This window comes from Podarcis cretensis, assembly GCF_951804945.1.
Source record: "Podarcis cretensis genome assembly, chromosome: 6".
NCBI lineage: Eukaryota > Metazoa > Chordata > Lepidosauria > Squamata > Lacertidae > Podarcis > Podarcis cretensis.
This window is the reverse complement of record NC_137175.1, coordinates 7291296-7318496: the sequence shown is the minus strand read 5'-3', so window position 1 is coordinate 7318496 and position 27201 is coordinate 7291296. Positions and strand designations below refer to the sequence as shown.

Here is a 27201-nt window from a genome sequence, read left to right as displayed (position 1 = left end):
TATTTTTTAGCATTTCCCCAGGGCCTGCCATCTCACATCAGCAGGTAAAGGTGAGTTCCTGGAGGACGTCATCAGCACCAGCCTACATCTGCACAGGTGCAGCACACCTGTGCAAGCCATCACCTGGTGAGGGTGGTGGGCTCTCCTCTCTCTTCCTGCTCAGCAGCTGTTTATCGCTTTCTGACAGCTCTCCCTCATTCTGGCCTCTACAAAGTGCAACCCCACCTCCTCACGTCTCTGCTCAAAGCTTCCTCCTTCTGAACCGGCTTTTCTCCAGGCAAAAAAAACCCAACAAAACTCCACCATGAGATTTTGCATGTAGCATGTAGTCTGCCCCAAAGGTCGAGGGAATAAAGAGGGCCAAATGAAACTCTTTTGTTTTCTAGTTCTAAACGATGTTCTTGAGGTTCTTTGGAGCCTCTGCAAATGCTAAATCAATATATATCTGCAGAGCATTTGTGGCTCTTTGTCGGTCAGATTGTTCCCTGAGCATTTCAGGGGGAAAGCAAACTCCTCCCCTCACTGTTCCTTTTGCAGAATAGGTCCTTTTTCTAACAGGAAACCTTGGAGATATTTGCATGGGGGGGGGGACCTCTAGGGTGGTATTCAACCTCAGCAATCACTCAGAGTAAATCCAGTTGGAATGAATGAACATGACTAAATTAGGTCCATTAATTTCAATAGATCTACTCGGTGTAAAAGCTGGTTGATCAACCACCCATTATGTCTCTGACTACCAAATACTAGGAATAAATTACTGGGCAAGTCCACCACCAGCCATCTACTTGGGGGGAAATGAGAGCAGCATTATGGATCAGATCCAATATTCTTTTCCCACAGTGGCCAACTAGATGCCTATGGGAAGTCCATAAACAGGCCACAGGTGCAATGGCACTCTCCCAGCAACTGTTAGTTAGAGGCATGCTGCCTCTGCCACTGGCAATACAGCCATCATAGCCTTGATCGGGCTTTCCAAGGGATCCAACAGTTAGTTGGCTGTGATCCACCAAGACAGCGATCGCCACGAGTTCCTATGAGTCGACAACGCAGCACTTTGGATTCCCTGTTTTCACGCCCATAATCAACCTGAAACATTTGTTCTTTCCACATTAAGACACTTGAATTGGTTTAATTGACTAAATGCTTCATCTCGGGTTTCCATCAGGAAACCTGCCTGGAATCCACATTGCAATATGAAAGGATAATTAGATTTAAGCAGCCCTCGGCTGTATGCTTGTCCTTAGGTACTCGCTAGGCATAAGCACAGCAGCTGCTGCAGTTTATTGTACAGGGAGTACATGGAGCAATCGTACGGAGGGGGGTGAGCTCATCTCTTCATTTTTCATCCCTTCAGTCGTCACTGATCAAACGGATGCTTTGCATCTCAATGATGTCCCTTGATTTCATTCTAGCCATGCCCGTCCGTGGCTTCTGTTGCTGCTGCATTGCGAAAAAACCTCCCTGGGTACATTAATCAAAGTGATTAATATTTATCATCGCAGCCTCTCAGGTTGCTCACTAGAGAGATTTTGCAGATGAAGTGAGGGTGCACTTTATATATATATAACACAAACAACAAAACAAACACAAAAGAGATTGCATTCTCCAACACCAAGTAGGTCTTTATCCTGTATCCATGCACCCATCCACTGAAGGCTGCATGAAGAGATCCTTCTGGATCTCCCTTGCTCGAGGCAGAAATGAACGGTGCAAGGTGCACCATCGTGTTCTCATGAACATTTTGGGGAAATTGTTCCCTCTCAACGCCATTCTGGCCTGTAGCTCCAATGAAGCTTGATTTTTAGAGCACATAGGAAATCCCCAGGCAACGCTTTCTCAATTGATTCCCTGCCTGATGATCTGTTGAAGTCACTCAAGCTGTACATAGTGGTGAAATGTTCCTTGCCCACGTTTCGGCATTGCCTCCTTCGTTTCAAAACAAATTGTCTCTCTCTCTGTGTGCGTGCAAGCAAGCGAAGTCTACAGGACCTGTAGCCTTACAGAATCCAAGAGGCATAACCAAATGCAGCCTTTAGAGAGAAAGAAGAGTGTCAATCTGAGGTCACTTTTCTATATCATGGTGAAATTGGTGCTCTCATACGTTCCTCCTCCTGGCTGCCTGTGGGCCAAAACACTTGGACTTCAAAGAGCTGTTATCTGAGTCAACTCCGACGTGGGGGTCGTCGGGCTTTGCTGGCTGACAGGTACCATGGGGATTTCCACGCCTAGTCATGCAGGGTTGTTAGTCCCATCTGAGTTCTTGCAGGCATAAGCCACATCCTTGGCAATACTGCACATGCGGTTGGACATCTGCAACTCCTTTCTGAAGGCAGACGGGAAGCAGAACTTCTTGAAGCAAGTCTTAAAGTTCTCGTCCAAGAAAGCGTAGAGCACTGGGTTCAGGCAGCTGTTGGTGTAGCCCAGGGCGGTGCAAAAGTACAAGATGGCCAGCTTGAACTCGTTGTCAGCCTTGGCCCCAAGGCACCGGACCAGGACGAAGATGTGGACGGGGGTCCAGCAGATGATGAAAACGGCCACCACCACCAGGACCAGCCGAGCAATGCGGCGCAGGTTCCTGTCCTTCTCCTTTGATCCGGAGAGAACACGGACGTTCTTCAGGCGTCTGATCATGAGGCTGTAGCAAATGGTGATCACCATGACGGGGATCATAAAGGAGAAGAGGAATATGCAGATCCCAAATATTGGATCCCAATAATTCACAGGTTCGGGGAGTCTGATCAGGCAGTCGATCTCTGCAGAGGCAAAAAAGGAAAGAAAGGGTTTGGCCATGAAAAGAAAATTTGTTATAGGGAGAGAGATTCAAAACACACTGTGACAATGGGGGCATTTATAATCTTGTGGTGGATGAGTATTACAATGTGCAATGATACCATCTGAGTGTAAAGAACTGAATCTACTAGGAATTCTTTGGGGGTCTCAGCTTTCAGTGTGAGGATGTCTGTCCAGATGAAGGGAAGTAATATTACACCTCTCTTCTGCCTTGGTCAGACCATACATGGAGTCCTGTGGCCATTTTTTGGACACCACAATTTAAGAAGGATATTGACAAGCTAGAATGTGTGCAGAGGAGGGTGACCAAGATGATCAAGCCTTATGAGGAATGGTTGAGGGAGTTGGGTATGTTTGGCCTGGAAAAGAGGAGACTGAGAGGAGATATGATAGCCATCTTCAAATACTTCAAGGGCTATCACGTGGAAGATGGAGCAAGCTTGTTTCCTCCTGCTCTGGAGAATTCACACAAATCAATAGATTTAGTCAGAAAGGAGATTCTGACTAAACATCAGGAAGAACTTTCTGACAGGAAGAGCTATTCAACAGTGAAACAGACTCCCTCAGAAGGTAATGGACTCTGCTTCCTTGGAGGTTTTTAAGCAGACGTTGGATGGGCATCCGTCACAGATGCTTTAGCCAAGATTCCCAGTACATTTCCGAGCACAATTCAAAGTGTTGGTGCTGACCTTTAAAGCCCTAAACGGCCTTGGTTCAGTATACCTGGAGCGTCTCCACCCCCATCGTTCTGTCCAGACACTGAGGTCCAGCACCAAGGGCCTTCTGGCTGTTCCCTCGCTGTTAGAAGCCAAGTTACAGGGAACCAGACAGAGGGCCTTCTCAGTAGTGGCACCCGCCCTGTGGAACGCCCTCCCACCAGATGTCAAAGAGAAAAACTACCAGAGTTTTAGAAGACATCTGAAGGCAGCCCTATTTAGGGAATCTTTTAATGTTTAATAGGTTATTGTATTTTAATAGTCTGTTGGAAGCCGCCCCGAAGTGGCTGGAGAAACCCAGCCAGATGGGTGGGGTATAAATAAATTATTATTATTATTATTATTATTATTATTATTATTATTCCTGCATTGCAGGGCATTGGACTAGATGACCCTTGGCATCCCTTCCAACTCTACAATTCTATTATTCTAATGCCTGACAGCCAGTGTTGTACAGTGGTTAGAGTGCTGGACCTGTACATAGGAGACCAGTGTTGAAAATCTCCAACTCCCCCTTGAAGTTGCCTTATACCAAGTTAAGCCATTGGTCCATCTAGCTCAGTATTCCTACACTGACTGGTGACAGTTCTCCAGGGTTTCAGGCAGAAGTCTCTTCCAGTCCTACCTGAAGATGCCGGGGATTGAAACTGCGACCTTCTGCTTGCAAAGCAGAACCTCTTCCTTTGAACTATTGTCTTCCCCCCAACCCCAAGCGACTCTCAGCAGTTCCATAATATGAGTGACATCCACCAAATCTGGAACATTTGCCATAAAAGACACTGGATAATCACTGTGTTGTAGTGGTTCTTGGCTAGCCACTTTCTCTCACTTTAACTTACTTCGCAGGGTTGTTGAGAGAACAAAAGGGAAGAGGGAAAGAAAGCTACATATTCCACGCTGAGCTCCATAGAGGAGTGCTGGGATATAACAATAACAATAGCAATAATAACAATAGCAATAATAACACCCCACCCATCCAACTGGGTTGCCCCAGTTACTCTGGGCAGCTTCCAACATAGTACAGTATACAATAACACAACAACAACAACACAATTGAATGCCACACATTGAAATCATCCCGATGCAGGGCTGCCTTCAGATGTCTGTGGAAGGATATGAATGTTATCAATAATTTTTAGGGAGCTAGGTAGACACACAGGCACACCCAGGGATGAAATTTAGCCGATGAGCAGAAAGAGGACTAATCCACAGGCAAGTGGAACATCTGATGTTTTGGGCTTCGTAAGCGCTTGAACAAGTCTTCCCTTCCACCTTAATTCCCCAAATTGTTCTGGGAGCTCAGGCAATATGTCATGGGCGGCATTAAAACCCCAGCCAAGCCCATGTAAGCTCAAGATTACTCAGAGTTATTTCACACTTGGCAAGCAGTCAGGAAAGGAACCATAGGCCCCTCGAGTCTTACTAGTGAGCCCGGAAGATTCTTTTGGTTTTGTAACTTCTTGTCATGCCCAGAATTGGGAGGGGGTGCTGGCTGGCTGGGTTGGAGTTATGTCTCTTTGCTAAATTTGCTGACTGGTGGACTAATAACTTCATGGCGCTCTGCTTCGGGGTTCTTCTGAAGATGCCATGCTTTGCATAGAGATTTCCACTGCTGCATTTAGAGAGCGATTCCAGCTCCATGCATCTGAAGCAAAGCTGAAATGGATTTTTACCATCTCCAAGCAAAATGCCCCCCAGACAAAGCCAAGGTGTGGGGCAGCCATCCCCAACCTGATGCCCTCCAGAATTTCAGGACTACAGGTCCCAGCAGTTCCAGTCAGCTGCACTGACTGGAGATGATGGGAGTTGTAGTCCAAAACATCTGGAAGGGACCAGGTTGGAGGAGACTGATGTATGGAAATGTACGTGGGAAGTTGAGATGAAAGTACCAGGTGGGGGAGAAATTCAGTTTGGTTTGCCAAGCCCCCTATTTTGCAGTTCCCGAAACAAACACATGAGCTGGAACACATTTATCTTTCAAAATTAGCCCTTTTCGAAATAATGGGATTCAGTTCTCCAGCTGAATAACACGAACTGAAATGTGCCTATATTTATGGAAAATACGAAGAAAAATGCTTTCTAGGGAAACGTGTTTGCAAACAAAAGGTGTATATCCACAGAAATTCACATGAAAATGCTGATGGGTTTTCATGATAACTCACCCTAGATGCAAGCTGAAATGGAATTGTTTAAGACTGGGAAAATGATAAACTGAGAGAAAATGAAACTGGCAGATTCATCCATCATCCTAGATGAACAGGTGGTTGTTGCTCATCCCTAGACATCCATAGTCTTTCCTGAACCTTCCCTTCCAGCCTGTTAGACATTGCTTTTAAGCATCGCCATTTAAAACAAAACACAAAATTAATTATACGGTGGGGGAATTGATCCAAAATTCAATTGAAGCAAACAAAACCAAACAAAAACCCTAACACTGCATGAGAACATTGGCAGACTGTGGAAGTTCTCTGCTAAGACATTTCAGCTTGAAAAATCGGAGGGTGGCAAAGCTTCCTTCAAGTTTACCTGATGCTGCTTTCATTCCCTGATTTGCAGTTCTATCGTTAGCATTCTGTTGTGGCCATTGGGTCTACTGTCAGTCTCTGCCTCCGATTCTTTAATCACTTTCAATGTCTGGCTCATAAGATCAAGCCTCTTGATGATTGTTTGTTGGTCTTCCTGAGGGAGATTCCTAAAGGAGCTGAGAAAATCCTCTTCCAGATGATTTACAGAGTGCTCAGATTCCTGAAGATGATTGTCTAGAGGAATCGGCTGTTCCTTTTGGCTCACCTGGTTATTTTGATGCTGGGCATGATCCTGTGAATTCAACTCAGGCATGTCTGTTTCCTCCCCACCTGTCAAGTTTTTTTTGCGATGTAATTACTTCCATTGGGGATCCAGGCTTTGGTTTCGTGGGCCCCTCTGAAGCACCAGTCCTCATCTTACATAAGGGTGCAACAATAGAATTGCAAAATACCCAGGTTGGAAAAACTCCTCTGCTTGACAATCTGAATTTCAGCTTGTGAATCAGTGAGGGCAGTCTAGTAGAGGAAAAAGTTAACATAATTTTTTGGATTTGGTTTGTGGTATTCAAGGGTTCATGGGACGCAGGTGGCGCTGTGGGTTAAAGCCTCAGCGCCTAGGGCTTGCCGATCGAAAGGTCGGTGGTTCGAATCCCTGCGGCGGGGTGCGCTCCCGCTGCTCGGTCCCAGCGCCTGCCAACCTAGCAGTTTGAAAGCACCTCCGGGTGCAAGTAGATAAATAGGGACCGCTTACCAGCGGGAAGGTAAACGGCGTTTCCGTGTTCGGCTCTTGCTCGCCAGAGCAGCGATGTCACGCTGGCCACGTGACCCGGAAGTGTCTCCGGACAGCGCTGGCCCCTGGCCTCTTAAGTGAGATGGGCGCACAACCCCAGAGTCTGTCAAGACTGGCCCGTATGGGCAGGGGTACCTTTACCTTTACCTTTATTCAAGGGTTCAGTCCCAACTAAGTCGATCTCTGTAAATCCAGTGTGATTTGCAGTTGTGCCAGGACTCTTGCCAAAGGCTGGCAGCTGAGATTTTTATTTTCCCCAAATGCCCCTTAGATCGAGGCCATGATATTTATGTATGGCAGTGGGGTGGCAGGAGTTGGCCCTCAAAAAATTGCCCAAACGCCCCACTACCATCACACACACCTTTGAAGATTGCAAAATGGGAGAGGGGGCATTTGATCCAAATGCGCACATACACACACCTTCTGAGTGATATGCATTGCAAAATTGGATGGAGGCATTTTGGTGTGTGTGTGTGTGTGTGTGTGTGTGTATAGTGAGTGGTATATATATATTGCCGGTAGCTGATTCTACATAGTGAATCACTACAAAAATATATTTCTGCACCTAAGCTTACCAGCCAACCCCATCAGAACCATTTTACAACAAAGTAATATTTATCTACAGATAGATGAATTTGAATTGTTTGTATAGTCTGAAAAGCAAAGTTGAAAGTCACAGAAGGTTGAGGAAACAATGAAAGAAAGGAATGCCCTTTCTTGATACTTTCTTATCTTCAAAGCAATCCAGAAAGTACCTATATCCCTATGAGTGCATCATCTTTTATTATTTCTGGTAGATTTCTCATTCCTTGGGTAGGAAGTCATTCATTTAGCTCAATCACCAATAAATTAAGGAATATCCAGGTCATGAGAATTAGTCTTTGAACCACAGCTGAAGGCCTTGCTGCCAACAGTTTTTGGCTATTTGGTACCTTATGGATGTTCTGGATTTTAATTCCCATCAGCCTAGTCAACATGGCCAATGGTCAAGGATGATGGGTATTGTAGTCCAGATCATCTGGAAATGACGTTCTAGTCTTTTTTTCCAGCCCAATATTGAGTGGTTTGTACCACCTTGCATTTCCTAATGACGCCTAACATGAAAACGTACCTTTTTCAAACCTGCTGCACGCTGGGTTTATATTTTTACCAGGTTGGCAAAGGCTGGCATAAGTTAAAGTTCCATGTGGCAGTTATGAAGTTTAGGAAAACATTGGGGAGCATTCAACTGCATTTTACTCAGAGTAGAGCTGTTGAAACTGATGAATCAAAGTTGGATTGAATCCAACTCGTTTTGCTACCAGTAGAATCCTAGCCATGTCTACTAATGCGTAAGTCCCCTTGAATTCAACGAGGCTTACTCCTGGGGAAAGTGGTGTTTAGGTTGCAGCCTGAATGAAGAAGCAAGTTTATAGATTTTAATAAAAAGGTAAAGGTAAAGGACCCCTGAAGTCCAGTCGCAGACGACTCTGGGGTTGCGGTGCTCATCTCGCTTTACAAGCCAAGGGAGCCAGCGTTTGTCCGCAGACAGGTTTCTGGGTCATGCGGCCAGCATGACTAAGCCACTTCTGGCACAATGGAACACCGAAACCAGAGCAGCACACGGAAACGCTGTATACCTTCCTGCCGGAATGGTACCTATTTATCTACTTGCACTTTTTGGCGTGCTTTTGAACTGCTAGGTTGGCAGGAACTGGGACAGAGCAACAGGAGCTCACCACATCGCAGGGATTTGAACCACCAACCTTCCGATCAGCAAGCCCAAGAGGCTCAGCGTTTTAGACCACAGCGCCACCCACCACCCCATAGATTTTAATAATTACCTTTTAAAACAGACAGCCCATCTTGCATTCTTAACATATTTCATTTCACTCACCGTCGTTTTCATTCTCGGTCGATCCCATCACCATGACAGGAATACCAAAGACAGAGGCCAAAGCCCAGATGCAGACATTGACAACTTTCGCCTTGTGGGGTGTGCGGATATCCAGGGCCTTGATGGGGTGGCAGATGGCAATATATCGGTCCACACTCATCATCGTCAGTGTGAAGGTACTGGTGAACATGTTGTAGTAGTCGATGGAGATGGCAATCTTGCAGAGAGCATTTCCAAACGGCCAGGAACCTAGGAAGGTATCGGTGCCTTGGAAAGGCAAAGTTATCAGACACAGGGTATCAGCCAGGGCCAGGTTAAAGATGTAGATGTTGGTCGCCGTCTTCATCTTGGTGAACCTAGTGCAAGGAAGACACAAAAATGAACAGCTGAACGGGTCTGATTTTCAGTGCGACATTTTAAAACTCTACTTTCTTTTTTTAAAAAAATAATAATAATCTTGTTTCTAGGAATTGCAAAACCACTGCATTATGTATTGGCCAAGTTCAATACATAGAATCATGGAATTGTCGAGTTGGAAGGGACCCCACGAGTCATCTAGTCCAACCCCCTTCAATGCAGGAATCCTGGCCCAAGGCTTTGAACCACTGACCTTCTGGTTAACAGCCAGATACACTGACCCACTGCACCACCTGGAGAGTAATTTGCTAAGCTCCCGGCAGAGATGACGAGCAGAATCCGAGACCAGGGAAGAGCAACGGCGGAAGAAGATTGGAAAAAATTTAAAGACTATTTAAAGAAATATTCCAAAATTAGTGAATGCTAGATTGATGTTGAATAAGAAAAATAGGGGTTAACAGCGATAATGATTAAGTGGAAGAAATTGAATGTTTTTATAATAAATTTGAAAGTAAGGGAGGGATTTGTTAATTAATTAATTTGACATGAGAATGCAGAAAGGGGAGGTACGAGGAAGTCGGGAGAGTAAGAAATATGAAATTAAGAGCGGGAAATTATACATGTTGCATATTATTGTTTTTTGTTGTTTTGTTTTATTTGTTAAAAAAAATATGGAAAATTGAATAAAAATTATTATAAAAAAAAGAGAGAGAGTAATTTGCTAAGCTCCCGCCGCCTTTCAAAATCCAACAGTCTCCACAATTAGGAATGTTTGAATCAAAATCTGTTTCAGATTGTGGCAAACAGATTCCAACTAGGATGGGTTGGGAGAGCAGCAGAGACACATTCTCAGTTCATTATCAACCTATTAGACACCCAGAGAGATCTTACTTAGCTCCAGTGGAAATTTCCATGTTCCTTTCACACATGCAGAGCCATTTTCCATTTCAATGTACAATTAAATAATTATACTTAACCATGTCCGTGTCCTGATTTTAAAATATTATAATTTCCTTTTAGGTATTCTCCCCAACTGTGCTAATTTGCCATTGTTCGACGATACCTGAAAAATGTTTTTCAAGATTCAGTATTTAAAGATTTCTTTATTTATTTTAAGATGCAGGGATTTCAGGATTGCACCATCCTGTCTACGATTGCAAATGCTCTCGTTCCTCTTCAGCTTCCTGATGGCAGTTTATGCGTGCAGCTACCAGATGGATCTAGGTGTGCATGTTGCTAAAATAATACAAGCACACAGCCAGTTATTTACTATTAAGTTAATCTTTACCATTGTTGGGGGAAACAGCTAAAAATATTTCCAGGTGTGTGTGCGTGTGTGAAGGGAACGGACTCATTGATTCCAGAATAAGGGTCGATCACTGCATCCATATATTTAAGCACAGAGGACTGCATGAGTCATCAGGCAAAAAAACTCACTTGGTAGATGTGTTGGTCCAGAGAAAAGAGCATGTATATAGTTCAGTGACAGAGGACATGTTTTGCACGTAGAAGGTTCCAAATACAATCCCCAGCAACTCCAATTAAGAAGATTTCGTGTGGCAGGGTTGAGCCAACTGGGCTGAGTCACCACGGTAGCTCTGCCGCCACCGCATGACGTACGGAGACTGCGGGAAGTGCCCCCCTGCTGCCAGAACCAAATCCTGCACCATTGGGTACCATTGCTGCTGCTAAAGTAACAGCCAACAGGGAGTTGCGGACTCTATGCCTAAACCAGCTGGCTTTGCCATTTTAATTCAGGGGAAAGCCATAGCTCAGTGGCGCAGCATCTGCTTTGCATGCAGCAGGTCCCGGGTTCAGTCCCCAGCACCCCCAGGTCAAGTGAGGACCAAGCTCTGCCAGAAACCCTGGAGAGCTTCTGCCAATCAGGGTAGGCAATACTGATGTTAGGGACTGGCTGGATGAGGAAGAGTACTGGGTAACGCCTTCCCAAGAGCCCCCCACAGATGTCACAGAAGACGATGGCTTAGACCCCGAGTTGTGGTGGTGGGTGTCAGGGGTCCAGGTTCCCAACTTCATAACACAGTAAAGGTAAAGGTAAAGGTACCCCTGCCCATACGGGCCAGTCTTGACAGACTCTGGGGTTGTGCGCCCATCTCACTTAAGAGGCCAGGGGCCAGCGCTGTCCGGAGACACTTCCGGGTCACGTGGCCAGCGTGACATCGCTGCTCTGGCCAGAGCCAGAGCCGCACACGGAAACGCCGTTTACCTTCCCGCTGGTAAGCGGTCCCTATTTATCTACTTGCACCCGGAGGTGCTTTCGAACTGCTAGGTTGGCAGGCGCTGGGACCGAGCAGCGGGAGCGCACCCCGCCGCAGGGATTCGAACCGCCGACCTTTCGATCGGCAAGCCCTAGGCGCTGAGGCTTTAACCCACAGCGCCATCTGTCATAACACAGTAAGCGTAGGTAATTAAAAAGGCGGATTTATTGCAAAAATAAACAGATGGCTCCAGATGGCTCTGACAAAGCCTCCAGCATCATTACTCAAGATGACCCTTCTGAAGACTCCTTCCGGTGTCCACAGAAGATATTGAATTTACGACTCTTATGTCTCTTGTTTTGCTTCCTATCTAGCAGCCCTCCCATTCACTGACTCTTTGGACTTAGTGGGTCAGCTCCAACCTCTTCCTGTTCTGAGAGGCTGAGTCTATTTGTGCCTTTTTGTGCTTCCTGTGAGCTTCTTCTGTGTTCTAGCCTGCTTTCAGCTACTGCCTTATCAGCCTGCCTGTCAAGGTTAGTAAGAGCCGAAGTCTGCAGCTGCCGGCTCTCCCTTGCCTGACTAACATCTAAGTCTCTCTGTTCCTGGCTGCTTTCTGCAGTTGGCTTCAAACCTTTGCTTGCAACTGGCTCATTCCTGACAGTGGGACACTGGGGAGTGGTCTGGGGGAGGGATGAGCTGGGAGGTAATAGAAGCTGGGGGGTTGAATGATCAAGGTGGGTCAGGTGAAGGAGGCCCTTCCAGAACAGGTGTAGAGGTAAAGAGTCACAATGTGAGTGCAGACTCAGACAGAGAGGAGTCAGAGGTTGTCATTGCTACCCAGCAGAAGAAGAGGAGGAGGAGGAGGAGGAGGAGGAGGAGGAGGAGTTTGGATTTGATATCCCGCTTTATCACTACCAGAAAGAGTCTCAAAGCGGCTAACATTCTCCTTTCCCTTCCTCCCCCACAACAAACACTCTGTGAGGTGAGTGAGGCTGAGAGACTTCAGAGAAGTGTGACTAGCCCAAGGTCACCCAGCAGCTGCATGTGGAGGAGTGGAGACGCGAACCCAGTTCACCAGATTACGAGACTACTGCTCAGTGGCGTAGCGTGGGGGGTGCAGGGGGTGCCAGCCGCACCGGGCGCAACATTTTGGGGGTGCACTCGCAGCTCTCTGCCCCTACCTGGTTCACTCACTCTCTCTCACAGTGCTGGATGTGCGAATCCGATCCGAGCTGCCGGGTCGCCGCCCACTGTGCGGAGTGGAGAGAGAGCGAGGGAGGGACTATCTGGGGGAGGGACAGTGCAGCGGCCGCCCAGCGCAGCGCTGAGCGCGGGAGAGAACCACACCAGACCAGATCAGGCAGCAGCAAGAAGAAGCTGGCAGTGGCGGCAGGTTAGGGGTTAGGGGCGCAAATTACTTGCCTTGCCCCGGGTTAGGGGGCGCAAATTACTTGCCTTGCCCCGGGTGCTGACAACCCACGCTACGCCGCTGCTACTGCTCTTAATCACTACACCACGCTGGCTCTCAGAGTCCCAGTCCTGCTGGTTTTCCTCACCCTTTGACACTTTGCTCAAGGAGAGTCCTGCACGTTGCTGAGCAATGGGCCAGACAGGCCCAGAGGAGGAGCCCCCCCCCCCCGCTTGAGGCCGCATTTTCTGCTTGGGACGGATCCAGAGTGAGAGCCTAGAAGGAGAAGACAGGCCCAGTGGTCAGTCTCAGCAATGTCTCCAGTTGAATAAAATGAGCCAGAGGAACTCTGCTGTGTCGTTACTTTCTGTGAATAGAAGCTAATTGCTTTTTGTGCCTCGTGTTCTTTCCTGCCCTGTAGATGGCCTGCGCTTGCCTGACAGCTTCCTGACGACTGAGCTAAGTGTACCCCATGTTCCTAATGGACCCCTAGGTTCCTAATTACTCCAGCCCTGTGTGCATCAGGTCCAGCATATTTGAAGCAGTTGGGCCAGTAAGGTCAGGCACGCTGCCTGGTGCTGGAATCAGTGATACTGCCAAACTACCACATCACCGCTGCTAGGTGAGCAGGCCCACTGACTGACTGCCCACAGCAGAAAGTGGCTCAGTGGGGTGACCCATCGATGGCATGGCTCACTGGGGATCCAGGCCATGCACCTGAACTCCCCACCACTGCTCTCTTAATGATGAGGATGCATAATTATCCTTGATTATCCTGACATGTGCATAGCCTCTGTATAAGTGTGACACGAAGCCAGAGTATGTGTGAAAAAGTCAGCATTGTGTGGAAGAAAAGGATTTCAGCAGGTGTTGCTTTCATGACAACCTGCAGCTGCTGAAATGCCATCTTCTGCATCTTCTTCTGCATGTGAGCCCTGTGACCAGACAGCAAAAAAATTTTTAAAAAGAGAATCATTGCACCAGCACTGAATCTTGTTGCAGCAAAATCCCAGAGGCCAAGAACTGAGAAGTCCAACTTTATCCAGCATCTGTCACCCTATCCATGTAACTGATATGCAAATTGTGTTGATTACATGCAACTAAAATATGCCAATTAGCATTGGCTCGCTTGCTTCTGATATTCTTTAGATGCGCCATTCATTGCAGAACATGTTGTCTGTGCTAAATGGTTTGACATGTCTCAACATCAGTTTGGGTGTCATAAGGCAGCTCTCTCTTAATTGCAAAGCAGAATGGAAGGGATTTTTTTTCCCCCGGTGGTGAAGGAGATTGTGAAGTTTTAGGACAATTGGTGAGTAGTTTTATTATTTTTTTATTAAATGTATGTACAGCCCTTCATCTGAAGACCACAGGGTGGTTTACAGTATAGAAACAAAAAATACATAACACCACCAACAACAAAAAGTGGCTCATGCAGTAGAAATTATAGTATATGCTTTGATAGCGAGAAATGCAAAGAGATGTAAAAACTGAATATAAATGTGAAAGGATATTGTTAGAAGCCGTGCTTTTTCTTGGGGGGATACAAGGGTACACATGCCCTCAAACATTTTGTGAATCTTTGTAATTTTGTCCAGTTACTGTATTTATTTTTCCCAATTTGAACTATAAAATGGTGATTTTCTTGAGTCAAAATGAGAGTACCCCTAAACATTTTTTTTAGAAAAAAAAGCACTGGTTAGAAGAATCTGCTTAGGCTGCATTAAGAATGTTCCAACACATGTTGTGTGTTTGAGAATAGATCTGCTCAATTTTGCACCCCCTTGGCTCAGCACCCTGAGTGGGGAAACTGCCCGTACCACCCTAAATCTGGCGTTCCCACCTGAATCCACCATTGGACGTCTTTTGCAGAAGGAGTTTGCCTCTTCCCTGACTTGTGGATGTCTGCTTCACTGCCCTGTCGATACTCCTATATATAGCATGGCTTTTGATTACTCTGCACGAAGACATCGACTCAGTGCTAATTACATTTGCATTTGACTTGCTCCAGTTGCCTGTTGCAACTATGTGTCTGTGCATAAAGAGTGAGATCCAAAGGAAAATGAAAGGCATGGGAGCGCTTTGATGGGCTTCTGATAATGTATTTGCCTTGCCTTGCACTTAAATTTAATTTAATTTTATCCCTCCTATGTGCAGTGAATTTCTTTTTGGTCATCATTAGAGATCAGATTATTGGAAGAATATTAACTTCATTTGTCTCTGTTTTCCTGCTGCCCACTTCCCTCCTCTGCTGCCTGTTTTCCTTGGAGTTCAGTTAATATGGAGGCAAGAAAACCATTCTTCCTAAAGAGGAACGAGGCCATGACCCATTGTTCTCTGCTGCCTTGGTGGGGCATGAACACAGTCATGATTACACTAAACATTTTGTAGACCAGAAACCCCACACCAGGGGCAGCACGTCCCAGTTTGCCACCTGAGATGAAATAGAAAGGTGGGTTAAACTACAGAGCTTAGGACTTGCCGATCAGAAGCTCGGCGGTTCGAATCCCTGCGACGGGGTGAGCTCCCGTTGCTCGGTCCCTGAACCTGCCCACCTAGCAGTTCGAAAGCACGTCAAAGAGCAAGTAGATAAATAGGTACCGTTCTGGCGGGAAGGTAAACGGTGTTTCCGTGCGCTGCTCTGGTTCGCCAGAAGTGGCTTAGTCATGCTGACCACATGACCCAGAAGCTGTACGCTGGCTCCCTCGGCCAATAAAGCGAGATGAGTGCCACAACCCCAGAGTTGTCCGCGACTGGACCTAATGGTCAGGGGTCCCTTTACCTTTACCCTTATTCCCAATGGATGCTTCCCTTGCCTGGGTCATGTGGTGGGGCCCATGAAGCAGTGGAGACAGTGGTTCTGGTGAGATTTCAGTGAGATACCCCAGTGGGGTAGATACATATTTATAGGACCCACCCTGCTTTTGTGATTGTTACGTTGTTTGTAGCTGTTTTAATACAGTGGTACCTTGGTTCTCAAACTTAATCTGTTCCAGAAGTCCATTCCAAAACCAAAGCGTTCCAAAACCAAGGTGTGCTTTCCCATAGAAAGTATTGCAAAGGGGATTAATCCATTCCAGCAATTTAACATGAATTTTACTATCTAACGAGAACATTGATCCATAAAATGAAAGCAATAAACAACGTACTGCAGTCACACAATCAATCAAGCAGTAGCTAAACTGGGTTCCACACAGTCACAAAAACAAAACAAAAAAGCCGTAAGAAAAGCAAAGTAAATAGCAAAAACTGACAGACCTCAGTGTAACACTCAAAACCAAAGTGTGGCACTCAAATCGGAAGTGTAACACTCAAAACAGAGCATGTTCAGCTTCTGAAAAAAGTTCGCAAACCAGAACACTTACTTCCGGTTTTGCAGTGTTTGGGTTCCAAGTTGTTTGAGCACCAAGGCGTTTGAGAACCAAGGTACCACTGTATTGTTTTCTAATGTTGTAATCCACCTTGGGACCTTAGGGTGAAGGGCAGGCAGAAAATAAATAAATGAACGTTGCAATGAAAGGGTTGGGAACAGGGGAGGATTTTGGCCTTTCAAATTTCCGTGGCACCCTGGCCAGAATCTGATCACTGTCACCCCGGCTCTCGCCTTCTATTCAATTCAATTCACTATGTCATAGTTACGACACCCTGCAGCACCCCCAAAGAATCGATGCCCAGTGCGACGGATCCAGACGTGCTGCCCTAAATCCGCCTCTGTTGGGAGCATAGCTGTCAACTTTTCCCTTTTCTTGCGAGGAATCCTATTTGGAATAAGGGAGTTTCCCTTAAAAAAGGGAAAAGTTGACAGCTATGGTTGGGAGGCATGGGAAACTCCATTTCTCACACTTCCCATTGCACCCAGGCGCTAAAGATGGGGCTCATTGCTCTCTTTTTCAATCCTCCCTGCTGCAGTCCCTCTTCTTTGCCCTGGCAAATTCAGGGAAATTAGTGGGGAGGGTTAGCACAGAGGTCCAACAAGCCTTGGTGGTACTGCCATTCTCTGAAGAAACCTCAGAGAGAACCCCACTGGATATTTAGGTAAAGGTAAAGGGACCCCTGACCATTAGGTCCAGTCGCGGACAACTCTGGGGTTGCGGCGCTCATCTCGCTTTATTGGCCGAGGGAGCCGGCATACAGCTTCCGGGTCTTGTGGCCAGCAGGACTAAGCTGCTTCTGGCGAACCAGAGCAGCGCACGGAAACGCCGTTTATCTTCCCACTGGAGCAGTACCTATTTATCTACTTGCACTTTGATGTGCTTTCAAACTGCTATGTTGGCAGGAGCACTGGATATTTAAAGATACCCTATTGTTTTTCAGTCTGGTGTGCTTTGAGTCGGACCAGGCATACATGAGCCTAAGTATCTCCACTGAGGCTGAAGCGAGAAAACCTTTCACGAATGTGTTCCGTTTGATTCTGAATGCACGCAGGGCTGAGAAAGGCGAGTGGCGAGAGAGACGCAAACAATCACACAGCTACCCAGCACGTCATTGCAGAATAATTTTGAGCAATGCTTCTCAGCAGGAGCATTCATCAGCCGGCGAGCTGCTTTTATTGCTGCTCTCAAATAAGGATATTAAATGGAAGGCAGGGAGAGGAGAACGAAGCCAACAGATTTGGAAATGCAGACGAATGGATGGACGGGTTGATTTGGAGATAAAATGCACACACATACACACATCTGAAATTTACCCTCTCGGTTTAAGAAAGCACGTAAGGTTCTTGGAGAATGTAACCCCCCACAGTGCATAACTACAGACAAGTCTCAGGATTTTTTTTATTTTTAAGAACTGCCCCCCCCCCCAGGAGGCTAAATGATGAGAAGAAGGAAAGACAGAAGACTGGTAGAACTGCCTGCTACCTGCTACCAAAGGAAGATTAACAGGTAGTGAGTAGGGATCAAGACTCCCTGAGTGCTTCCATTTAATTACTTCTCAGAAGTATGAATTGTGTGGATGATTGACTGGGCTATTAAAAATAGACATCTTCTTAGCCAAAGAAGAAGAAGAAGAAGAAGAAGAAGAAGAAGAAGAAGAAGAAGAAGAAGAAGAAGAACTAATATGAAGGAATGGGCAGAACTGTCAGTTTCAATTTCACATTTTCTCCATCTTAAATTCAGTTCCATCACATCTCCGCATCAGTTTGAGACTGGAAAGGTGAAAAAATCCTCTCAGAAATTTGCCGGCATTTGAATGCACTTTTCTCTTGCAGCCAATTTGCCTTCAAATACATTTTGCAAAGTCTCCTTCACTCGTCCTGATTGTATGTTTATTTTATTTTAATAATAATAATAACAATAATAGTAATAAACTTTTATTTGTATCCTGCCCTCCCCAGCCAAAACTGGGTTCAGGGTGACTAACATCAAATATATAACATTGGTATAAAATGAAACAATAATTAAATTACCTCCTAAAAACAAGTCAGGATCAAATTAAAATCTAATTAGATGGCTTTCTGCAGGATTAGGGTTCCACATGGATATTATTTATTTATTTATTTATTTATTTATTTATTTTATTTAAAAAAAACTCTAAAATACCCCCCTCCCAAATGGCTTTGGGGCTGAATCTGGGGTGGGTCAGGGGGTCCCTGGGTGGGCCCAGAGAAAGTTAGCCAGATTCAGGAGACCATATTGAGGCTATGGGATGGATGGAAAGGAGCTATGCACAGACCTAGTAATCACTCATTCAACTGATTGCACCAAAGGTTGCTTTTCTTGCAGTGTTTTGTCAGTGCACGCAAGCACGGTGGTAAGATAAGAGAGGAGGAAAGACACAAATGAACTGATGGAACCCAATGCTGCAGTGAACTGGTTTAGCATAGATAGTGGTTAGAGCGTCGGACGACAACATGGGAGACCAGAGTTCAAAACCCGATTTGGCCATGAAGCTCATTGGGTGACCTCAGGACACCAAACTGGGAGTGGTAGCTAATGCCACAGAAGATAGAATTGGGAGTTAAGACAAGTTTAACAGATTGGAGAACTGGGCCCAAGCTAACAAAATTAATTTCAATAGGGACAAGTGTAAGGTTCTGCACAAATATAAGACACCAGGCTAACTAGCAGTACATGTGAAAAGAATCATGCGGTCTTGGTGGACCACAAGCTGAACTTGAGTCAACAATGTGATGCAGGAGCAAAAAGAAGCTACAGTGGTACGTTGGGTTAAGTACTTAATTCGTTCTGGAGGTCCGCACTTAACTTGAAACTGTTCTTAACCTGAAGCACCACTTTAGCTAATTGGGCCTCCCACTGCTGCCACGCCGCTGGAGCACAATTTCTGTTCTCATCCTGAAGCAAAGTTCTTACCCTGAAGCACTATTTCTGGGTTAGCAGAGTCTGTAACCTGAAGCGTATGTAACCCGAGGTACCACTGTAATGCTATTCTAGGCTGCATTAACAGCAGTATAGTATTCAAGATCAAGGGAAGTAACAGTACCACACCTGGAATACTGGGGACCACAATTTAAGAAGGATTTTGACAATCTGGAACGTGTGCAGAGGAGGGCAACCAAGATGATCAAATGTCTGGAAACCAAGACTTATGAGGAATGATTGAAGGAGCTGGGTATGTTTAGGCTGGAAAAGAGGAGACTGAGAGGAGATCTGATAGCTACTGTGGAACAATGGTTACTGAAATTAATGGATTTGGCTGAGATAGCAAAACTGATGTGTTTAATTAGAGAAAAATCATTGTTGACTTTTATTAATGATTGGAAACCGCTTATGGACTTTTTGTGCAAAAAAAGGATAATGAGCTTGTGATATCTGGGTTTGAAGACTGAAAAAAGGAGCAAGGAGTTTGCATAAGTCCAGAAAGCTGATAGACAGACAATTGGAAGTATTTTCTTTTTCTTTTCTTTCTTTTCTTTTCTTCAGTTTTTATGTTAACTCTTGTATATCACTTTTTGTTACATTTTTTTAAAGCTTTAATTTTTAAAAAATAGCATTCGAAAAGACGAGATGGAGAAGAGATATGACAGCCATCTTCCAATATGTAGAAGGCCGTCACATAGAAGATGGAGCAAGCTCGTTTCTCCTGCTCCAAAGGTTAGAACCCAAACCAATGGCTTCAAGCTACAAGAAAGGTGTTTCTGACTAAACATCTGGAGGAATTTTCTGACGGTAAGAGCCATTTGACAGTGGAACACTTTGGTGGACGTGCCCAAAGATTAAGGCTTTCTGGGAGATGATTTATAATGAAATGAAAAAGGTATTTAAGTATACCTTCTTGAAGAAACCAGAGGCCTTTCTCCTGGGCTTGGTCGGCCAATTGGTGTTAAAGAAGGATAGAACTTTCTTTATGTATGCAACAACGGCAGCAAGAATACTTATTGCAAAGTATTGGAAGACACAAGATCTACCCACCCTGGAAGAGTGGCAGATGAAGGTGATGGACTACATGGAATTAGAGGAAATGACTGGCAGAATCCGAGACCTGGGAGAAGAGTTGGTGGAAGAAGATTGGAAGAAATTTAAAGATTATTTGCAGAAACACTTTAAAATTAATGAATGTTAAAATGATGTTGGACTGAAAATAAGTGGCATTAGCAACAAAAGTTAAAAAGAGTATGCAAAAATGAATTAGAAATTTGGTGAAACTATAGGATTACAATACAGTGGTGCCTCGCAAGACGAAATTAATCCGTTCCATGAGGCTCTTCGTCTTGCGAAGCAAGCCCATTGACAGCTTAGCGGATTAGCGCTATTAGCGGTTTAGCAGCTTTTAGCGGATCTGCTGATAAGCGGCTTATCAGCGGATCAGCTGATAAGCAGTTTAGCGGCTTAGGAAAAGGGGGGAAAGGGGGGGGAACCCGCAGGAACTCGCAAGACATTTCGTCTTGCAAAGCAAGCCCATAGGGAAATTCGTTTTGCGAAGCGCCTCCAAAATGGAAAACCCTTTCGTCTAGCGGGTTTTCCGTCTTGCGAGGAGTTCGTCTTGCGGGGCACCACTGTATGTGAAGATTTAGAGCCAAGATAAATGAAAGAGGGTAAGGATTTGCTGATTTGAATATTTTAATGGGAATACAAAAAGGGGAGGTGTGAGGAAGTCAAAGAAATAAGTTAACGAGTTCAAAGCTATAAAAAATGGATTTGTTTTAACTTTCTATTTTCTTTTTCTCTATTTTTCTTGTTTTTTGTATCTTGTATTTTTGTTTGAGAGTTTTCTTCTGTTTCTTGTTTTGTTATGCATTTTTCTATTTTTGATTTTGTAAAATTTCAATAAATATTATTTTTTTTAATAAAAGACAGTGAAACACTGTCTTAAGTGCTAATCCTCTTTCTATAAATCACTTCTCAACTGTCCTCTCCAATGCCTATAGAACCAGCCCCAACCCCTGCCTTAGAAGACAATTCCAGCTACATCAGGCCAATGGGCCACCTGGTCCAGCATCCTGTTCTCACAGTGGCCAACCAGGTATGTGTTGGAAGCACACGAGAAAGACCTGAACACAACCGCTTTCTCCCCATCAGCACTGTCCAGCAACGGGTATTCAGAGGATGACTCTGCCATTTGTTGGCCGTCATAAAACAGCAATGAGAATTTCAACAAGTAAATACAGTGGTACCTCGAGTTACATACGCTTCAGGTGACATACGCTTCAGGTTACAGATTCCGCTAACCCAGAAATAATACCTTGGGTTAAGAACTTTGCTTCAGGATGAGAACAGAAATCATGCAACAGCGGCGCGGCGGCAGCGGTAGGCCCCATTAGCTAAAGTGGTGCTTCAGGTTAAGAACAGTTTCAGGTTAAGAATGGACCTCCGGAACGAATTAAGTACTTAACCCGAGGTACCACTGTAAATACATGATAAATTATCAATAACCTAATCAGCCCCTTTGCAAGAAAAGCGTTTGAAAAATAATGATCACAAACTGATGCAGAAATGTGGAGAACCGAATTTAACTGGAAAAAGGAGAAACTGAGAGGGGTAAAGGTAAAGGTAAAAGAACCCTGAATGGTTAAGTCCAGCCAAAGGTGACTCTGTGGTTGCAGCGCTCATCTCGCTTTCAGGCCAAAGGAGCCGGTGTTTGTCCACAGACAGTCTTCCAGGTCATGTGGCCAGCAGGACTAAACCACTACTGGCACACAGAGGACCGTGACGAATGCCAGAGCGCACAGAAACACCGTTTACCTTCCCGCCACAGTGGTACCTATTTACTTGCACTTGTGTGCTCTCGAACTGCTAGGTTGGCAGGAGCAGGGACCAAGCAACGGGAGCTCACCCCGTCGCGGGGATTCGAACCACCGACCTTCTGATCGGCAAGCCCAAGAGGCTCAGTGGTTTGAGACCACAGCACCACCCGCATCCCGGAGAGGAAACCAGTGTTGACAGACATACCCATCCCTAGGATTGCCTGGTCATCTCATGACCCCCGCTGATACGTTCCTGTTACCCAGCCCCACCAGCATCCACACAACTGAGGAGAAGATCTGCTCTAGCTAAGGAGAGTCCATGCATGTTGATTGCGCCTGGTTCCAAACCATGAAGAAGATGGAGCAAGTATGTTTTCCTGCTGCTCCAGAGGGCGGGACCCAAACTAATGGATTCAAATTGCAAGAAAGAAGATTCCAACTAAACATTAGGAATAACCTTTTTTCTGGTAAGAACCAATGGAATAGACTCCCTTGGTGGACTCTCCTTCATTGAAGGTTGGCTGGTCGTCTGTTAAGGATTGTGATTCTTACATTGCAACGGGTTAGACCAGATGACATTTGAGTTCCCTTCCAACTCTACAACTCTATGATTCTATGACTTTAATCATCTAACTTAACTGCCCAATAGTTGTGGCCCTAGTGGACTGAATTTAAGAGAGGGCTGAGTCCATTTGCAGGTGACCTACGACCTCTCAGTAGAGTTGCCATATATATTTCAAAAAATTGTTGAGCTCCCCCCCCCCCAGGAATACCTCAAAACTCCAAAAAAAATCTAGACATATGGCAGCCCTACCACTCAGAGCCTGTGCTTCTATTTCCTACTTCTTCTCTGTCAGATGGGCAGCAGTGGGGTAGATGAGGCTTCCTTTCCTACTCATGAAATTCTAATTCCACAAGGTGTAGAAAAACTGAATACTGAATTGGAAAATCCAGTTGGCCTAAAACAGAATGGGGAAAACTGTAAATAAGGTATGGATGACATGATCGTATTATTATTTTACAGAATTTATATACTACTTGATTGTAATGAAGCTCCTAAGCAGGTTACCAAAATGAAAAAATGAAATGATCAATAAAACACAGTTTAAAAACAGGTATTTTAAATACATGTAGGTAGCCGTGTTGGTCTGCCATAGTCGAAACAAAATTTAAAAAATCCTTCCAGTTGCACCTTAGAGACCAACTAAGTTTGTTATTGGTATGAGCTTTTGTGTGCTCACAAAAGCTCGTACCAATAACAAACTTAGCTGGTCTCTAAGGTGCTACTGGAAGGAATTTGTTTTATTAGGTATTTTTAAATCATCCAAAAGACAATTAAAGTCACCAACAGGTATTATTATTTTTTAAGTGTTTTAATCTCAACTTCTACATGATTGTATAGGCTTACCCAGGGGTCAGCAGCAGGAGGCTAGTCCACTGGCCCTCAGACCTTGTGGGGGGAATGAACGAATTCCTTTGCCCCACAAATAACCCAGAGATGCATTTTAAATAAAAGCACACATTTTACTCATGTAAAAACACGCTGATTCCCAGACCATCTGCGGGCCGGATTTAGAAGGTGATTGGGCCAGATCCGCCCCCCGGGACTTAGTTTGCCTACCCATGGGCTTACCTAAACAAAAACCTTTTCAGCAGGTGCTGAAAAGTGTATAATGAGTACACGCACCTGATTCAATAATCAGGGAGTTCTAAAGTAACACCTGAAACAGTGCCACTTCCATAGATAAAAGTGGTTGAGATCCTTCAAACAAGCTGGACTGAAGTGGTTATGCACTTTCTTTGCTAACAATAACACTTTGAATTTGTCTTCATAACTCTGTTGATAAAGCTCAGTCAGCAGACCATGAGACTCTTAATCTCAGGGTCGTGGGGTCGTGGGGTTGAGCCCCACGTTGGGCAAAAGATCCCTGCATTGCAGGAGGTCAAACTCGGAGACCCTCACGGTCCCTTCCAACTCTTCAGTTCTTTGATTCTATGACTTACATACACACTGATGTCCAGCACACTTCTGGGCCTAATTCAAAGGAAAGCCCTAAATGACTTGGGACCAGGTGACCTGAAGGATCATCTCCTCCCACAAGTAGCTGTCTGGATTAACTTCAAAGGCCCTTTTCCAGGCTCCCCACCAAGTGAGGTACAACAGGCGTCTACAGGAGAAAGGGCTCCTAAGTGGTGGCCCCTCGGTTATAGGATGCCCTCCCCAAAGAGTCTCTCCGGCCACCTTCTTTGTGGCCTTTTCGGATTGTGAACCTGTAAATCCACAGACGTTTAGATCTGGTGCCTGCTTTCGAAGATGCTGTGCATTTCTCTATACCGTCTTACGCCTTGCTGTAAAATGTTTACGTTTAATGTTTCCCCTGGATTTGTGTACTATTTTATTGTACTGGGGTTATCTAGAATTGTAATGTTTTATGGTTTGCAAGCTGCCCAGAGACCATTTTTTAATCAGGTGGCATATAAACAGTGATTAAAAAACTCAAATAAAGAATGCATTTTCAGTTCCTTCGGTACATTTATGCTTCCCCTGTCCCCAACATGAAAAAAAACCCCACTGTCAACCACCAACACCCCACAGAAAACCCAGTCTTGAACTGACTGTGTATATATCTTTGCATCATGTTCCATTTTGCACTCTGTGTTTTACCCATGTACAGGACATCATTGTATATATATCAAACACCCCACAGTAAGAATTTTGAGGCAACAGTGTGAATAGTTGCATCAAGAGTTCCTTTTCTTTTCTTTTTTGCAGTGTTTTATGACTGCATCAGTAATGAAAATTTGATGCAATTGAAATGATGGAATGGACACCTGCAGCAAACTCCAGTTCTGGAATTAATTTAAGAATTTTCTTCCTAAAGGTTTTTGTAATAGGCTGTGCACTGTTGTGGCAACATATCATTATTAGGGGGGGGGGAAACTAACCTGTTACATGAGGGTGACCATATGTTGATAGTACTTAAAAATACATAATTGAAAATAGCAACAAGAGTATTTGAAAATGCAGCCGTGTACATGGAATAAGAAAGCAAATCCAAGTTCATTCTCTTGTATATGATTGTAGCAGTGATGGCAATGTGAAAACATGGGTCCAAGCAGTTTTCCACTTATCTTGGGTTTTCTAGGCATGAGTCCGAGTTGTTTTGCCTTTGCCCCACTGTGTCCCCCACCCACCCACTAGAAATCCCACTCTTTAGTATTAAATGAGAGCAAGCATCAATCCAGAGAAAACCTGGTGGGTGTTTGCTCTGATCCAGCAGTAAACAGGGAGTTTTCCTGGGGGGGCAGGTTCTGGAGCAAGCGGAAGTGTGGTTGAGCCCTGAGACAACACTATCATATCCAGGGCCAGCCTATGACGCACATGCCTAAGCAGGGATTGGTACCCGAGTTTCCCATGTTCAAACAAAGCACCCCATCTCCCCACAATGATCACACCATTGGGGACCCCACATTGGATCATTCCAAGCCATTCCAATGCAGACAAATTGGCCTTCCAGAAAGTTACTCCAACCTGCCTCGACCTTCTGCCCTGTTTTGCAGATCTAAGCCACTTGTGACTTAGTCCTCAGTTCAAAACCCTGGCAAGCATCCTAATAAATGAAGAACCCATTTGCTTACGAGAAGGGCTTCAGCTAGCCTACGGATTATGGATTTAATAACGCTGGCCTACTTTGCAGGGTTGCTGTAAGGATTAGATGCTACTGGGTAGGTTCTGAACAGTCTGCACACACCTCATAAAAGCAACTGCTTCAAGTTGGTGGCCTAGAAACACCTCCATTCTCTGCTACGAGACAGCGAGGGAAAGAAATCTAGCACATGCTCAGAGAAACCCTTGCCTTTATTGCCGTTTCTCAAAGGCCAGAGAAGAGAGGTAAGCAGCGATGATCTCTCCGTCAAAGAGAGCCCTTCTCTGCACAGAAGGCTGCGCATTCCTGGGTTAACCCACCTGCATGCTTGGCTTACCTGATGATCACATACATGACGGAGCAATTCCCCACCAGCCCCACGATGCAGACGATGGAGTAGACGATGACAATTGTGACCTTGATGCCCATGGGCAGGAAGCCATCTGCTGTCCCATTGTGGAACCACTCGCCCAAGCTGAGGTTCCAGAGGGACGAGTCGTTGACCAGCTTCCTCATATAGTAGACATCCTCCGCTTGGATGTGCAGGAGGGGGTCCATACTGGATGCAGCAAGGTGGGAGCAGAGAAGCTCTGGAGATGCAGAGAGGGTGGGGAGGAGAGGACACAGGCTTAATCGCGATAACCCAGATTTCTGGCACAGGGGGCAAGATTATTTTGGCGTGAGGAGGGAATGCAGCATCCCTGCAAAGGCGCTGCATGCGTGCTAATCACATCACGCCTTTCTAACCCGCTTGAAGAAGGAGATCTGCCAGGGAGACTTTGAAAGGGACTTGCAGCTGGATTTAAGACAGCCGCTGCCGCCGCCGCCGCCGCCGCACGCCCCTTTGCACAAAGAAAGAGGCTGCAGATCGGCAAGACACCCGCCCCCCCCCCTTTTCCGTGCATGCAGGGAATAATCCATCGCTTGCACTTGCTTTCTGCTGCAGAGAGACCTTCCCTTCAAAGTGCACCTGGCAACGCTGGCAGGTGAATGATCGCAGAATGCAAGGCTGTAGGGCTGGAAAGGGGGCGGCTTTTCTTGAAAGCAATTATCTGGGAGAAAGCATCATGCACGATTTTGTTGCGAAAGCTGCATCAAGTCCGGTCCCCCGAACCCCAAGAAAAAAGAACCCAACTTCAAAGGACACCTTCCCGCTTACCTTGGGGAAGACGTCTTCTTTCCTGGAACGCAGGTCTTCGGGGGTGGGTGGTCTTTGCTTTTCAGCAGCGCCGTGGCCCAGGCATGACGTCCCCTAGTAAGGAGTTGAGCGAGACAAAGCCGACCTAAAAGAGAGAACTCCCTCTCTCTCTCTCCTTCCTCTCTTTCTCGCAGGCTGCTTTCCCCCCACAGCTCTGAGAAGCTGAGGCTTCAGCAGAGATCTGGATGTGATGCGGAAGAAAAATCCAAGTTGGAGAGGGGGGTGGGGAAAGGGAGCGGGTTATGCCAAGAAGCGCAACACACACACACTCAGAGGTTTCTAACCTAAGTGGAGGAAGGGAGCTGGCGAGGCGGGGAGAGAGCAGACTTGCTTTTGCTAGTCATCAGGAGGGAAGGCTGGTCCAGCCAGGGGGGCGGGCGAGAAGCTCGTTCCAACGCAGACCTTGCTGTTGGAGACAGGAGAATCGGAGAGGCTTCGATCAAAGCGTGAAACACCTGTGGAGGGTGGCGGGGAAGGGGAGCGGGGCGCGCGCGCGCGCGCGGGGGGGGGTGCATTTATCTGCTGCTTTCTCCTTC

General features: G+C 45.7%; 1 protein-coding gene across 1 annotated transcript; it reads right to left on the bottom strand.

The window, feature by feature from the left end:
- OPRL1 (opioid related nociceptin receptor 1) lies at nt 1-26977 on the bottom strand. Its single transcript, XM_079979781.1, has 4 exons — nt 26627-26977; nt 25805-26057; nt 8698-9053; nt 1-2753 (listed from the first exon to the last, which is right to left on the bottom strand). The coding sequence occupies exons 2-4, from the start codon at nt 26023-26025 to the stop codon at nt 2230-2232; spliced, it is 1101 nt and encodes a 366-aa protein (XP_079835907.1). The 5' UTR covers nt 26026-26057; nt 26627-26977; the 3' UTR covers nt 1-2229.
- Nucleotides 26978-27201: the final 224 nt, after the last annotated feature.

What these genes read in the sequence shown, in the direction of transcription:
- OPRL1 (XM_079979781.1), bottom strand. Translation starts at nt 26,025, where the DNA reads ATGGACCCCCTCCTGCACATCCAAGCGGAGGATGTCTACTATATGAGG. An exon ending in GTCATGTATGTGATCATCAG is followed by an intron (nt 9,054 to 25,804) that starts GTAAGCCAAGCA and finishes TCCTTGCACTAG; the next exon opens with GTTCACCAAGATGAAGACGG. An exon ending in GACCGAGAATGAAAACGACG is followed by an intron (nt 2,754 to 8,697) that starts GTGAGTGAAATG and finishes TTGCCTCTGCAG; the next exon opens with AGATCGACTGCCTGATCAGA.